The sequence below is a fragment of the Cetorhinus maximus genome, chromosome 36 (assembly GCF_964194155.1).
Source record: "Cetorhinus maximus chromosome 36, sCetMax3.hap1.1, whole genome shotgun sequence".
Lineage (NCBI taxonomy): Eukaryota > Metazoa > Chordata > Chondrichthyes > Lamniformes > Cetorhinidae > Cetorhinus > Cetorhinus maximus.
In genome coordinates this window covers 3,170,439-3,183,788 of record NC_135914.1, presented here as the reverse complement: position 1 = coordinate 3,183,788, position 13,350 = coordinate 3,170,439, and the positions used below count along the sequence as shown (strand labels likewise).

The 13,350-nt window shown below is 43.4% G+C and overlaps 2 protein-coding genes across 2 annotated transcripts in view; one reads left to right on the top strand and one right to left on the bottom strand.

Annotated features, from left to right (window-relative positions):
• LOC144672165 (uncharacterized) overlaps positions 1 to 13,350 on the top strand; it is a 61,269-nt gene that overhangs the window by 43,469 nt on the left and 4,450 nt on the right. The window lies entirely within an intron of this gene.
• Positions 1 to 13,350, bottom strand: part of LOC144672200 (uncharacterized) — a 50,524-nt gene that overhangs the window by 36,311 nt on the left and 863 nt on the right. Inside the window, exons 2-5 of the mRNA XM_078534018.1 lie at positions 8,961 to 9,034; positions 6,846 to 7,647; positions 2,360 to 2,530; positions 1,621 to 1,692 (exon numbers count right to left, since the gene is read on the bottom strand). Coding sequence (XP_078390144.1) covers positions 1,621 to 1,692; positions 2,360 to 2,530; positions 6,846 to 7,553 — 951 coding nt within the window. The 5' untranslated portion in view covers positions 7,554 to 7,647; positions 8,961 to 9,034. The remainder of the gene's footprint in view (positions 1 to 1,620; positions 1,693 to 2,359; positions 2,531 to 6,845; positions 7,648 to 8,960; positions 9,035 to 13,350) is intronic.

Below are 13,350 nucleotides of genomic sequence, written 5' to 3'. Positions count from 1 at the left end.
GTGTGTTAAGAGTTGAAAAAATTGAATAAATCGCTTTCATGCATTTCAAGTATCTGAATGACCTCCATGTGTTTGACTGTCTGGCTGTGCCATTAAATGGGATGACGCAATGAATCCACACACAGCTGGTGAACACACTGTCTCTCTGTTGTGCCTATAGCCATGAGTATCCTGCTCAGAATCTCTGGCGACAGTCAACAATTGTTGGAATGTATATAACGCCTCTAATGTAGTAAAAATATCCCATGCTCCTTCACAGAATTATGAACAATCCCCACATTAATAGAGTTGATTCCTGAGATGTCAGTGCTTGCGTTTTTAAGTTGGTCTTGAAACACTGCTATAATCTCCGGTCTCAACAGGCTGAATGGACTGCTTCTCCTATTTCATATGTTCTCTGTTCTGAGGAGGACAATTCTAGCTTCTCCATTCTGCACGTTACTGAAACCCCTCATCCCTGATACTGTTTTGGTAAGTTTTCTGTGCCCCCTTTCCAAATCCTTGACATTGTTCCTGAAGTATAGTGTTCAGAATTGAACACACTGCTTCAGTTGAGGATCTGTCAGTGATTGATACAGATTCAGTACAATGTTCTTGCTCTTGTACTTCATGTCTCGATTAATAGCACCTGATAAACATTGTTTTCAACGTGTTTAATCAACTTGGCATGCCACAAAGATTCATGTCAATACACTCCCAGGTCTTACTTTTGCTGCACTCTGGTTAAAATAATAGCATTTAATTTAAACTGTCTTTTGTCATTCTTCCATCCAAAATGCATCATTGATTGTGAATCACTTTGTGATGTTCTGAGGGTATGAAAATTGCGAAATGAAACTGAGAACTTTCTCTTTCACAGCCTATTTAAAGTTGCAAATTTCGCTCCAAAAATGAAATTCAGATTAATATTTGTTGTGGGACAAAAGACACTTGGTCCGGAGATGGTTAAAGTCAGAAGCTCTTGATTATAAACAAGCAGTTACAGGGTTGGTGAGTTCCTGCAGTGCATCTTGTAGATGGTACACACTGCTGACACTGTGTGTTGGTGGTGGAGGGAGTGAATGTTTGTGGATGAGGTGCCAATAATACAGGCTGCTTTGTCCTGGACGGTGGTCGAGCTTCTTCATAACGCTTTTCACACAACAAAATGTCCCAAGGTGCTCCACAGTAACGTTATAAAGCAAAATTTGACAGTAAGGCACGTAAGGTGATAGTAGGGCTAATGGCCAAAATCTTGTGGAAGAGGTTCTAATGAGCATCTTCAATCAGGAAAGAGAGGTAGAGAGACCGAGGGGTTTAGAGGTGAATTCCAGATCCTCAGGCCTAGGTAGTTGGAAGGCACGGCAGCAAGATTGGGAGCAGAGTAATTCAGTCTCAAGCGGCTCCCTGGTAGAGAGATGGAATCAGTTGTTAGGAAACGGAATTTGTAGCTGTCACCAAGGACAATGACTTTGGTCTCTTCAATATTTAATTGGAGGAAATTGATATTCTTCTGTTATTGGCTGTTGGGTAAGCAGTCCAACAGTGAAGGAGTCAGGAGAGGTGGTGGTGAGGTAGAGCCGGGTTGGCGTTAGTGTACATGTGGAAACTAATCTTATGTTTTCATGAGATGGGACTTACTGGCAGTGCGTAGATGAGAAAGAGGAAGGTGTCAAGGATCACTCTTGGGGAACGACAATGAGAGATAAGGGCCTGAGAAGAGGAAGAGAAGCCATTGCATGTGGTTCTCTAGCTGTGATTAGATAGATAAAAATGGAACCAGGTGAGAGGTGTTGGAGGAGGATGGTGTGGTCGACTGTGTCAAAGGCTGCAGACAGGTGGAGAAGGACGAGGCAGGAGTTTACCACGGTCAGTGATATAGGCTGCCATTGTGACTTTGAGAAGACAAGCTTTGGTATTGTGGCAGGGGTGGAAATCTGATTGGAAGGAATCAAAGATAAATTTCTGGGAAAGATTGGCTGGGATTTGGGAGGTGACAAATCAAACACAACACAACTTGTGTTCGAGATAGATTTGCCAATATTGCCAGCAACCTTTGGGAAAAATGAACACACTGCTTAGCTTTATTTATCTGGTTAGCTGTAAACAGACTAAGATCCCTTTGAAATCCAAATCCCTTCATTTATCAAACAATGTAAAGTCCCTTCACACCTTACATGCTAAGCCAGCATCCATTACTCATTAGCATGTCAAACTTGCACTTCAAATGTAATTAAATTACACAGACAGACCCAACTATACTTACCCCCATAAACCAGAGAAACGTCATGAAATTATTATACTGTTGCCACACCGCTACTATTGTATCCTGGTTGTGACTGACAGCAGCAATAACAGAAGAACTAACCCCTACAATTACATATGAACTCAGTAGAATGCTAGCAGGTGGGGTGAATGAATGAATCTCTTTCCCATCCTGCTGTGCCAGTAAATGGGATGACCCAGTGAATCCATACTCAGCTGGTGAACACACAGTCTCCCTGGTGTGCCTATAGCCATGAATTTCCTGCTCAGACAGGCAACTGAATCTCTGCCCACAGTCCACAACAGTTTGAATTTATATAACGCCTATAATGTAGTAAATATATCCTATGCTCCCATGTTAACAATCACCACGTGAATACAGTCGATTCCTGACACATCTATGGTTTGTGTTTTTCATTTGGCCTTGAAACACTGCTATAATCTCCAGGCTCGATGGGCCGAATGGCCTACTTCCGCTCCTATTTCGTATCTTTGCATGTTTTCTGTTCTGAGGAGAATAACTCTAGCTTCTCCGGTCTGCACATTACTGAAACCCCTCATCCCTGATACTGTTTTGGTAAGTTTTCCATGCACCCTTTCCACATCCTTGACATTGTTCCTGAAGTTTAGCTCAGAATTGAACACAGTGCTTCAGCTGAGGGTCAGTCAGTGATTGATACAGACTCAGTAGAATGTTCTTGCTCTAGTACTTCATGTCTCTATTAATACCATCTGATAAACATTGTTTTCAACGTGTTTAATCAACTTGGCCTGCAACTGTCAAAGATTCATGTCCATACACTCCCAGGTCTTACTTTTGCTGCACTCTGGTTAAAATGGTAGCATTTAGTTTAAACTCTCTCTTGTCATTCTTCCATCCATCATTGATTGTGAATCACTTTGCGATGTTCTGAAGGTGTGAAATGAACACGAGAACTTTCTTTCACAGCCCATTTAAAGCTGCAAATTTCACTCTCAAAAATGAAATTCAGATTAATATTTGTTGTGGGAGAAAAGACACTCGGTCCGGAGATGGTTAAAGTCAGAAGCTCTTTATTCCAAACAAGCAGTTACAGTAACACTTATTTATACACAGTACAGATTCAGCTGGCTGCATGCCCGATCTTATTTTGTCTGCTTATGCCTTTCATCTTTCCCTGGTAAGCACACCCTATCACACTCTCACGGACAAGCAAGTTAGCCGAAAAGTACAACTGTGGAAAAACAGCTTCAGCTTATCAACTACAGTAACTTCATCTCTAGCAAAACACATAGGAAAACAGACCAGCTGTGCAGGCCGACAGTTGCAGTGGCAAAATAGAGTCAGAGGTCGACAGCACAGAAAAAGGCCTAATGAGTCTGCGCCGGTCAAGCAAGTACCGAACTGTTCTAATCCAGTTTTCCCGCACTAGGCCCAAAGCCTTGTATTCCATGGAATCGCAAGTGCGCTAAAATGAGAGAAACTGCTTTCATCAGTAACACTCATAGTGATCATGTTAACCCTTTATTTCCCACATCAATATTCCAAATCTTACTGCAGAAAAAACTTCAAATGGGAGTCAGCAAATTAAGAAGGAAGAACCAGTCAGTGGTTCGAGAAGGTACACTGAAACCTCGGGTGCTCAGCTCCACTCTCAGCTCAGGCGGTCTCAACAACTCCACATCCTGGCCACAGCGGAGTTTTCCTGGACCGATTCTGGTCTTGAACTAACATGACCAAAACAAAAAAACCCTGATTAATCACTTGACTAATTGCTGTTTGTGGTATCTTATTGTGCAAAAACTAGCTGCCATGATACCATAACAACTTGCATTTATGTTTATTCATTTATGCGATGTGGGTGTCACTGGCTAGGCCAGTATTTATTGCCCATCCTTAATTGCCCGTTGAGAAGGTGGTGGTGAGCTGCCTTCTTGAACCGCTGCAGTCCATGTGGTGTAGGTACACCCACAGTGCTGTTAGGGAGGGAGTTCCAGGATTTTGACCCAGCAACAGTGAAGGCACGGCCGAAATATTTCCGAGTCAGGATGGTGAGTGGCTCGGAGGGGAACTACAGGTGGTAGTGTTCCCATGCATCTGCTGCCTTTCTCCTTCTAGATGGTAGAGGTCCTGGGTTTGGAATGTGCTGTCTAAGGAGGCTTGGTGAGTTCCTGCAATGCATCTTGTATACGGTATGCACACTGCTGCTACTGTGTGTCGGTGGTGGAGGGAGTGAATGTTTGAGGATGGGGTGCCAATAATGCAGGCTGCTTTGTCCCCGACCGTGGTCGAGCTTCTTCACAACGCTTTTCACACAACACAATGTCCCAAGGTGCTCCGCAGGAATGTTATAAAGCAAAATTTGACAGTAAGGCACGTAAGGTGATAGTAGGGCTAATGGCCAAAATCTTGTGGAAGAGGTAAGTTCTAATGAGCAGCCTCAATCAGGAAAGAGAGGTAGAGAGAATGAGAGGTTTAGGGAGGGAATTCCAGAGCTTCAGGCCTAGGCCGTTGAAGGCAAGGCCGCCAATGGTGGAGCGATTAAAATCAGGGATGCTCAAAAGGCCAGAACTGGATGAGTGCAGCGATCTCAGAAGGTTGTTGAAGTGCAGGAGATTACAGAGATAGGGAAAGCCATGGAGGGATTGAAAAAAAAAGGGAATTTTAAAATTGAGGCTTTGCTTGTCCAAGAGCTAATTCATTATTTTTTCACGGGGTCTGGGCATCACTGGGAAGGCCAGCATTTATTGCCCTAAGTGCCTCTTGAGAAGGTGGTGGTGAGCCGCCTTCATGAACCGCTGCAGTCCATGTGGTGCAGGTACACCCACTGTGCTGTTTGGGAGGGAGTTCCAGGATTTTGACCCAGCGACAGTGAAGGAACGGTGATATATTTCTAAGTCAGGATGGTGAGTGGTTTGGAGGGGAATCTCAGGCATTGGTGTTCCCATGCGTGTACTGCCCTTGTCCTTCTGGAGGTTAGAGTCATTGCATTGTAAGGACACCCACAATGTGGTCAGAAACTTATCTTGGGGTTAACTATGACAGCAAGATTGGGAGCAGAGTGATTCACAGAATTTTAATGGCACAGAAGGAGGCCATTCAGCCTTTCATGTCTGCACTGGCTCTCCAAATGTCATTGCCATGCCTTTTCCCCGGGCCTCTGCACATTGTTTCTATTCACATAATCATCTAATGCCCTCTTGAATGCCCCGATTGAGCCTGCCTCCATCACATTTCCAGGCAGAGCATTCCAGACCCGAACCACTCGCTGTGTGAAAAAATTATTTCTCACGTCACATCTTCTTCTTTTGCAAAACATTTTAAGTATGTGCCCTCTCGTTCTTGATCCTTTTTCGAGCGGGAACAACTTCTCCCTACCGACTCTGTCCAGCCCCCTCATGATTTTGAACATCCCAATCAAATCTCCTCTGAGCTTTCTTCTCTCCAAGGAGAACAGTCCCAACCTCTCCAACCTATCTTCATAGCTGAAGTTTCTCACCCCTGGGACCATTCTTGTAAACCTCTTCTGCACTCTCTCCAATGTATTCACATCCTTCCTATAATGTAGCGCCCAGAACTGTACACAGTACTCCAGCTGAGGTCTAATGAGTGACTTATGTAAATTCAGCATAACCTCCTTGCTCTCGTACTCTATGTCCCGATTAATAAAGCCCAAGATACTGAATGCTTTATTAACTGCTCTCACCACCTGTCCTGCAAGCTTCAATGATCTGTGCACATATACAATCAGGTCCTGTTGCTCCTGCACCCACTTCAAAATTTCACCCTTTATTTTATATTGTTTGTCCATGATCTTCCTACCAAAATGCATCACCTCACACTTCTCCGCATTGAACTTCATGTGTCACCTATCAGTCTCAAGCAGCTCCCTGGTAGAGCAATGGAGTCAATAGTTAGGAAATGGAATTTGTCACTGAGGACAATGACTGCAGTCTCTTCCGTATTTAATTTGAAGAAATTGATATTCTTCTGTTATTGGGTGTCGGGTAAGCAGTCCAACAGTGGAGGAGTCAGGAGAGGTGGTGGTGAGGGAGAGCCTTAGTGTACATGTGGAAACGAATGTTGTGTTTTCATAAGATGGGGCTTACTGGCAATGCGTAGATGAGAAAGAGGTGGGTGTCGAGGATCGATCTTGGGAGACGACAGTCAGAGGTAAGGACATGAGAGAGGGAAGAGAAGCCATTACATGTGGTTCTCAGGCTGCGATTAGATAGGTAAGAATGGAGCCAGGTGAGAGGTGTTGGAGGAGGATGGTGTGGTCAACTGTGTCAAAGGCTGCAGACAGGTGGAGAAGGACGAGGCAGGAGTTTACCACGGTCAGTGATATAGGCTGTTATTGTGACTTTGAGAAGACAAGCTTTGGTATTGTGGCAGGGGTGGACATCTGATTGGAAGGAATCAAAGATGGATTTCTGGGAAAGATTGGCTGGGATTTGGGAGGTGACAAACCAAACACAACACAACTTGTGTTCAAGATAGATTTGACTTTTATCCAGAGTATTAACATCTATAACTGGACAGGGGGCTGGAGCTTATTAACATCAGCAGAAACTGACACCAATGAGCGGTCCTGGTTGTGATTAACAGCAAAATTCAATCACTGTGGTTCGTTGTGAACTCGCTGGTGACTGAGCAGGTAGCATGACCGAGTGAATCCCTTCCCACACTTGGAGCAAGTGAATGGTCTCTCCCCAGTGTGACCTCGCTGGTGGCTCAGCAGGTGGGATGAATTAACGAATCCCTTCCCACATTCATAGCAGACGAACGGCCTCTCCCCAGTGTGAACTCGTCGGTGTTCCTGCAGGTGGGAGTGTACAGTGAATGCCTTCCCACACGTGGAGCATGTAAATGGCTTCTCTCCCGTGTGAATTCGCTGATGTGTCTTCAGGTTGCCTAACTGAGTGAACCCCTTCCCACATTCGGAGCAGGTGAACGGCCTCTCCCCAGTGTGAACCCGCTGGTGTTTCATCAGGCCGGATGACACAGTGAATCCCTTTCCACACACGGTGCACTTGAATGGTCTCTCCCCAGTGTGAATGCGCTGGTGTATCAGCAAGCTGGAGGACTGAGTGAATTCCTTCCCACAAGCCGGGCAGGTGTACGGCCGCTCGCCAGTGTGAATGCGTTGATGAATTTCCAGCACAGATGGACAACCGAATAACTTTCCGCAGTGCCTACATTTCCACGGTTTCTCACTGGAGTGACCGTGCTTCTGTCTCAACAGCGCAGACGATTGGCTGAAGCCTCGTCCACGCACAGAACGCGTGGACGGTTTCTCCCCACTGTGAACAGTGCTTATTCCTTCCATGTTCACACCAACGATAATCAGGTTCCAATAAATTAGCCGACTCCTTCACAGCGTGTTGTAATGTCTGAGTTTCCTGAATGCAAATCCCAATGCCCTGCGAAATTGATTCAAAACAGAAAAAACAGAGCGTGAGAGAATCGAGCGAAACATCAAGGAAATTGAACTGAATGAATCTGATTATTTGAGGGGCTGACACTACGAACAAGTGATCATGAAAGCTGGTGGATTGTCATAAAAACCCAACAGGTTCACTAATGTTCTTTAGGGACCATTCCTGCCACCTGGTCTGTACCTACACAAGATTCTGGCCTCTATGGAGGAGTGAGAGGAGAGGGGGCAGCAGTGGGTGAAGGAGAGATTTTATATAAGGAAAACTCAACCAGAACAGGACCTGATGAACCCTCGATCCTCACCACCCAGAAGGACAAGGGTAGCATGTATATGTGAACACCATCACCTCCAAGTTTCTCTACAAGTCACTTAACAACTTGTCTGGCATCCAGCACTGGATGAACAAAAATTTGCACCAATTAAATGTTGGTATGACTGAAACCAGCATCTTCCATCCCCATTACAAACTCTATTCCCTAGCCACCGACCTCATCCCTCTCCTTGGCAATTGTGCGAGACTGGGCAAGACTGGTCACAACCTTGGTGTCATATTTCCCCCCCAGCTGAGCTTCAGGCCACACGTTCCCTTTAAAGAGCGTTCTTTAAAGACAGCTCATTGTAGAGTTAAGTTTTTCCTGCCAATCTTTGAATCCAGTTGATCCAAAGGAGGTTTACTAGTTTGATGCCTGGAATGAGTGGGTTGTCTTGTGAGGAAAGGTTGGACAGACTGGGCTTGTTTCCACTGGAGTTTAGAAGAGTGAGGGGGTAATTTGATTGAAGTTTACAAGACCCTGAACGGCCTTGACAAGGTGGACGTCGAACGGATGTTTCCTCTTGTGGATGAGTCCAGAACTAGGGGGGGGGGGGCACTGTTTTAAATTTAGGGGTCGCCCTTTTAGGACAGAGATGAGGAGAAATTTTTTCTCTCAGAGGGTTGTGCGACTTTAGAACTCTCTGCCACAGAAGGTGGTGGAGGCGGGGTCACTGAATATTTTTAAGGCAGAGGTAGATTGATTCCCATGCCTAACAAGAATCTATTGTTATCGGGCTTAGATGGTAAGTGGAAATCGAAACACAAGAAGATCAGCCATGATCTTATTGAATGGCAGAGCAGGCTTGAGGGGCCGAATGGTCTACTGCTGTTCCTATTTCTTATGTACCCCCACTGAAGTTGGTTTTCCCCCAGTTAATTATTCGTACTCTGGATTGTTCTTTGTCCTTTTTCATAGCCAACCTAATCCTCATGATACAATGATCATTGTCTTCTAAATGTTCTCCCACGAACACTGGACCCACCTCATTCCCAGGAACCAGGTCCAGCAGTGCCTCCTTTCTCAATGGAGTGGAAACACATTGATGTAGAATTTTACCTGGTATAAATAAGAGTTTAGTGTAACCCAGCCATTTTCAGGCTAATTTAAGTTATATTCATTGTAACAAGCTAACAAGGTTAAATGCCATTTTGTGCGAGCACTGAGATAAGAAGCCATTTTGATATTGTTAACATTTTACAACAAATTAACCCAAAACAGTATTACAAAGCATTCACTGACTAGCAACAGATGATTGACCAAATAGTGTACCTCATTTAATTGAAGGATAAGTATTTAATAATCAGTAGTTAATTAGAAGTCACTTTGTTATTTTTGTATTTCTCCATTAGTTTTTCTTATGAGAAAGTTAAAGTGCTGTCAGAGCTGTGAACGAAATGGGGTAAGCCGTGGACTCCCTCCCTATCAGGAACACACACTGTCCTTGGTTGCTGAGTCTGTCTTAATGAATGGGACTCCTGTAAAGACATCAGGATAAGAGATATAGCTTAAAGGAAGGCATTGTCTTAAGTTTAAGACAATGTGCGTAATTAGCCAGAACCAATGGAGTTAAGTCTTATCACATTATTGATAAGTTAGAGACCAATCAGCCATTTCCAACAACTTGGCTAAGGTGAGTTCATGTCCCACTCCCGGAAAACCAAGAACTGTGAATGTACTCGAAAGAGTTACATTCTGTGACTGTTGATAACTCGAAAGAGTTACAACATCTTTTGAGTATAAAAAAAGGGATTGCGGGAACCATTTGAGTGTAATCAAGTATGGGAGAACCGGTCTAGATCTTTGGAGATAGTTGAGTATCTTGTCAGTAAAGGTCGTTTCTAATGAGCTTCAGGGCAGATGAGTAGTTAGTACTGGGACCAGTTCAGTGGTGGATTCCCTGCCTGTAGAAATCCTGGGAAGGTTTAGTACTTCTTGGAGGCAGTGACTTCCTCAGTCGGCCATGAGGAGTTCAAGTTGCTGTCCACTTCTCTTGGATTGATTACTCATTTGAAAGAACAGCAAACAATAACAAAAGGTTAGTAAGGAGGGAAAATTAGAGTATGAGAGAAAGCTAGCTCGTCATATATAGACGGATGGTAAGAGTTTGTTTAAGTAAGAACAGAGTTAACAAAGTGAGCGTTGGTCCCATAGAGAGTGCGTCTGGGGAACTGATAATGGAAAATAGGGAGATGGCAGATGAATTAAACAGGTATTTTGCTTCAGTCTTCACTATAGAGGACACAAGTAACATCCCAGAAATAGCTGTAAATCAGGAAATGGGAGGGAAGGAGGAACTCGGGGAAAATTACAATTGCCAGTGAATTGGGATTGAGCAAACTGTTGGGGCTGCGGGCGGACAAATCCCCAGATCCAGATGGACTTCACCCTAAGGTCTTGAAAGAAGTGGCTAGTGAGATAGTTGACGCACTGGTTTTAATTTACCAAAATTCCCTAGATTCAGGGAAGGTTCCATTCGATTGGAAAATAGCATATACAACTCCTTTATTCAAAAAGTGGGATGGAAGACAGAAAGCAGGAAACTATAGGCCAGTTAGCCTAACATCTGTCATAGGGAAAATGTTAGAAGCTATTATTAATGGTGTTATAGCAGGGCACTTAGAAAAATTCAAGGCAATGAGGCTGAGTCAGCATGGTTTTGTGAAAGGGAAATCATGTTTAACCAATTTATTGGAGTTCTGTCAAGGAGTCACATGTGCTGTGGATAAAGGGGAACTGGTGGATGTACTGTACTTAGACTTCCAGAAGGCATTTGATAAAGTGCCACATCAAAGGTTATTGTGGAAAATAAATACTCATGGTGTAGGGGGTAACATATCAGCATGGATAGAAGATTGGCTAGCTAACAGGAAGCAGATTTGGCATAAATGGGTCTTTTTCTGGTTGGCAGGATGTGGTGAGTGGTGTGCCACAGGGATCAGTGCTGGGGCCTCAACTTTGTACAATTTATATAAATGACTTGGATGAAGGGACCGAAGGAATGGTGGCTAAATTTGCTAACGAGACAAAGATGGGTAGGAAAATAAATTGTTAAGAGGACGTAAGGAGGCTACAAAGTGACATAGATAGGTTAAGTGAGTGGGCAAAGATCTGGCAAATGGAGTGGGCAAATGTAAAATCTTTCATTTTGGAAGGAAGAAGCTTATTATCTAAATGGTGAGAGATTGAGGAGCTCTGAGATTCAGAAGGATCTGGGTGTCCTAGTGCACGAATCACAAAAGGTTAGTATACAAGCACAGCAAGTAATTAGGAAAGCTAATAGGATGTTATCATTTATTGTGAGGGGAATTGATTACAAAAGTAGGGAGGTTATGCTTCAGTTGTACAGGGCATTGGTGAGACCACATCTGGGGTACTGTGTACAATATTGGTCTCCTTATTTAAGGAAAAATGTAAATGTGTTAGAAGCTGTTCAGAGAAGGTTTACTAGACTAATACCAGGAATGGGTGGGTTGTCTTATGAGGAAAGGCTGGACAGGTTAGGCTTCTATCCGCTGGAATTTAGAAGAGTAAGAGGTGACTTAGTTTAAACCTTTAAGATCCTGAGGAGTCTTGACAGGGTGGATGTGGAGAGGATGTTTCCTCTTATGGGGGATTCTACAACTAGTGATCACTATTTAAAAATAAAGGGTTGCCCATTTAAGACAGATGAGAAATTTTTTCTCTCAGAGGGTAGCAAGTCTTTGGAACTCTCTTCCTCCAAAAGGTGCTGGAAGCAGAGTCTTTGAATATTTTTAAGGCAGAGCTGGATAAGCAAGGGGGTGAAAGGTTATCGAGGGAAGGCAGGAATGTGGGCTTGAGGTTACATTCAGATCAGCCACGATCTTATTGAATGGTGGAGCAGGCTCGAGGGGCCGAGTGGCCTACTCCTGCTCCTAATTCGTATGTTTGTATGTGGAGTTGATAGAGTTTCATTGATAAGTATACTTTACCAACATTCTGCCCCGGTTAGTTGATAAGTTTCTAAAACTTGCTTATAATTAATATATTTCAATACTATTTACTGATGTGGTGTCCGAGTCCTTGCCTGATGGTTATATCTAAGTCGAATTCAAACAGTTTCAAAGGCAATTTGGGTTTGTGTATTATGGAGCGTACAGCTAAACTGAGACAGTCTAAAATATACAAATACCACCTTTTTTTAAACTCGTAACACTGGGAGAGAGAGGAGATGGCGGACTTGTAAGGAACACGCCGGAGAGGGAGAGGTGGTAAATACAGAACGACACTTGATGCCTAGAGTTACCTGGGAGAGGAGACGATACAGCGGACCTAAAGGGCCATGCCGGAGAGAGAGAGAGGATACCTGAGAAAGCTGCTGGAGAACACCAGGTTTGAAAAAAAAATCATGACATGATTTATGACGGGAATATCATAAGGTGATTGGATGTTGAGTAGTGCTGTTTAAGGACTGAGTCTAAACAACTGGGAGTTTAAAAAACGTTAAAAATTTGAACTATTATAAGTAACAAGTGAGCAGCTGGTGAGTCTTATCTTTTATTCTTAAGTAAGGTTTATTACCAGTAGTAAGGTGTAGTTAGTATTCGTTGAGTTTATCAATATTGCTAAGGTTTATTAATAATAAGTTTTATTTGTTTTAGTAAAGCTTAATTAATATGGGTAAGGATTATTACCAATAATAAGGCTTAATCACAGTAACAAGGTTATCAGTTAATATGTAGAGAATTGGCAGGGCTGCTCCAAACTAGAGTGTGCCCATCCTGTGCTATGAGGGGACTCCAGGATGCTTCTTTTGCCCTGGGTAACCATTTGTGCAGGAAATGTTGTCAGTTGCAGTAGCTTGAGCTTTGGGTTGTGGAACTTCTGGTAGGAAGAACATGCAGAGACAATATAAAATAAAGGATACATCTCTAAAAGGGGTGCAGGAGCAGAGCTTCCTGGATGTATATGTGCATAACTCATTGAAGGTGGCAGGGACATGTAGAGAGCAGGTAATAAAGCATACAGTATCCTGGGCTTCATTTATAAGGCATGGAGGTTATGTGGAATTTACATAAGTCACTAGTTCGGCCTCAGCTAGAATACTGCATCCAGTTCTGGGCACCACACTTTAGGAAGGATGTGAAAGCATTAGAGAGGGTGCAGAAAAGATTCACAAGAATGGTTCCAGGATGAGGAACTTCAGTTATGAAGATAGATTGGAAAAGTTAGGATTGTTTTCCTTAGAGAAGGGAAGATTGAGAGGAGATTTTATAGATGTATTCAAAATGATGAGGGGACTGGACAGAGTAGATGGGGAAAAACTGTTCTCACTTACTAAAGAATTGAGAGTAAGAGTGCACATATTTGAAATAATTAGTAAAAGAAGCAAAAAAGTGATTTGAGGAGAAGCT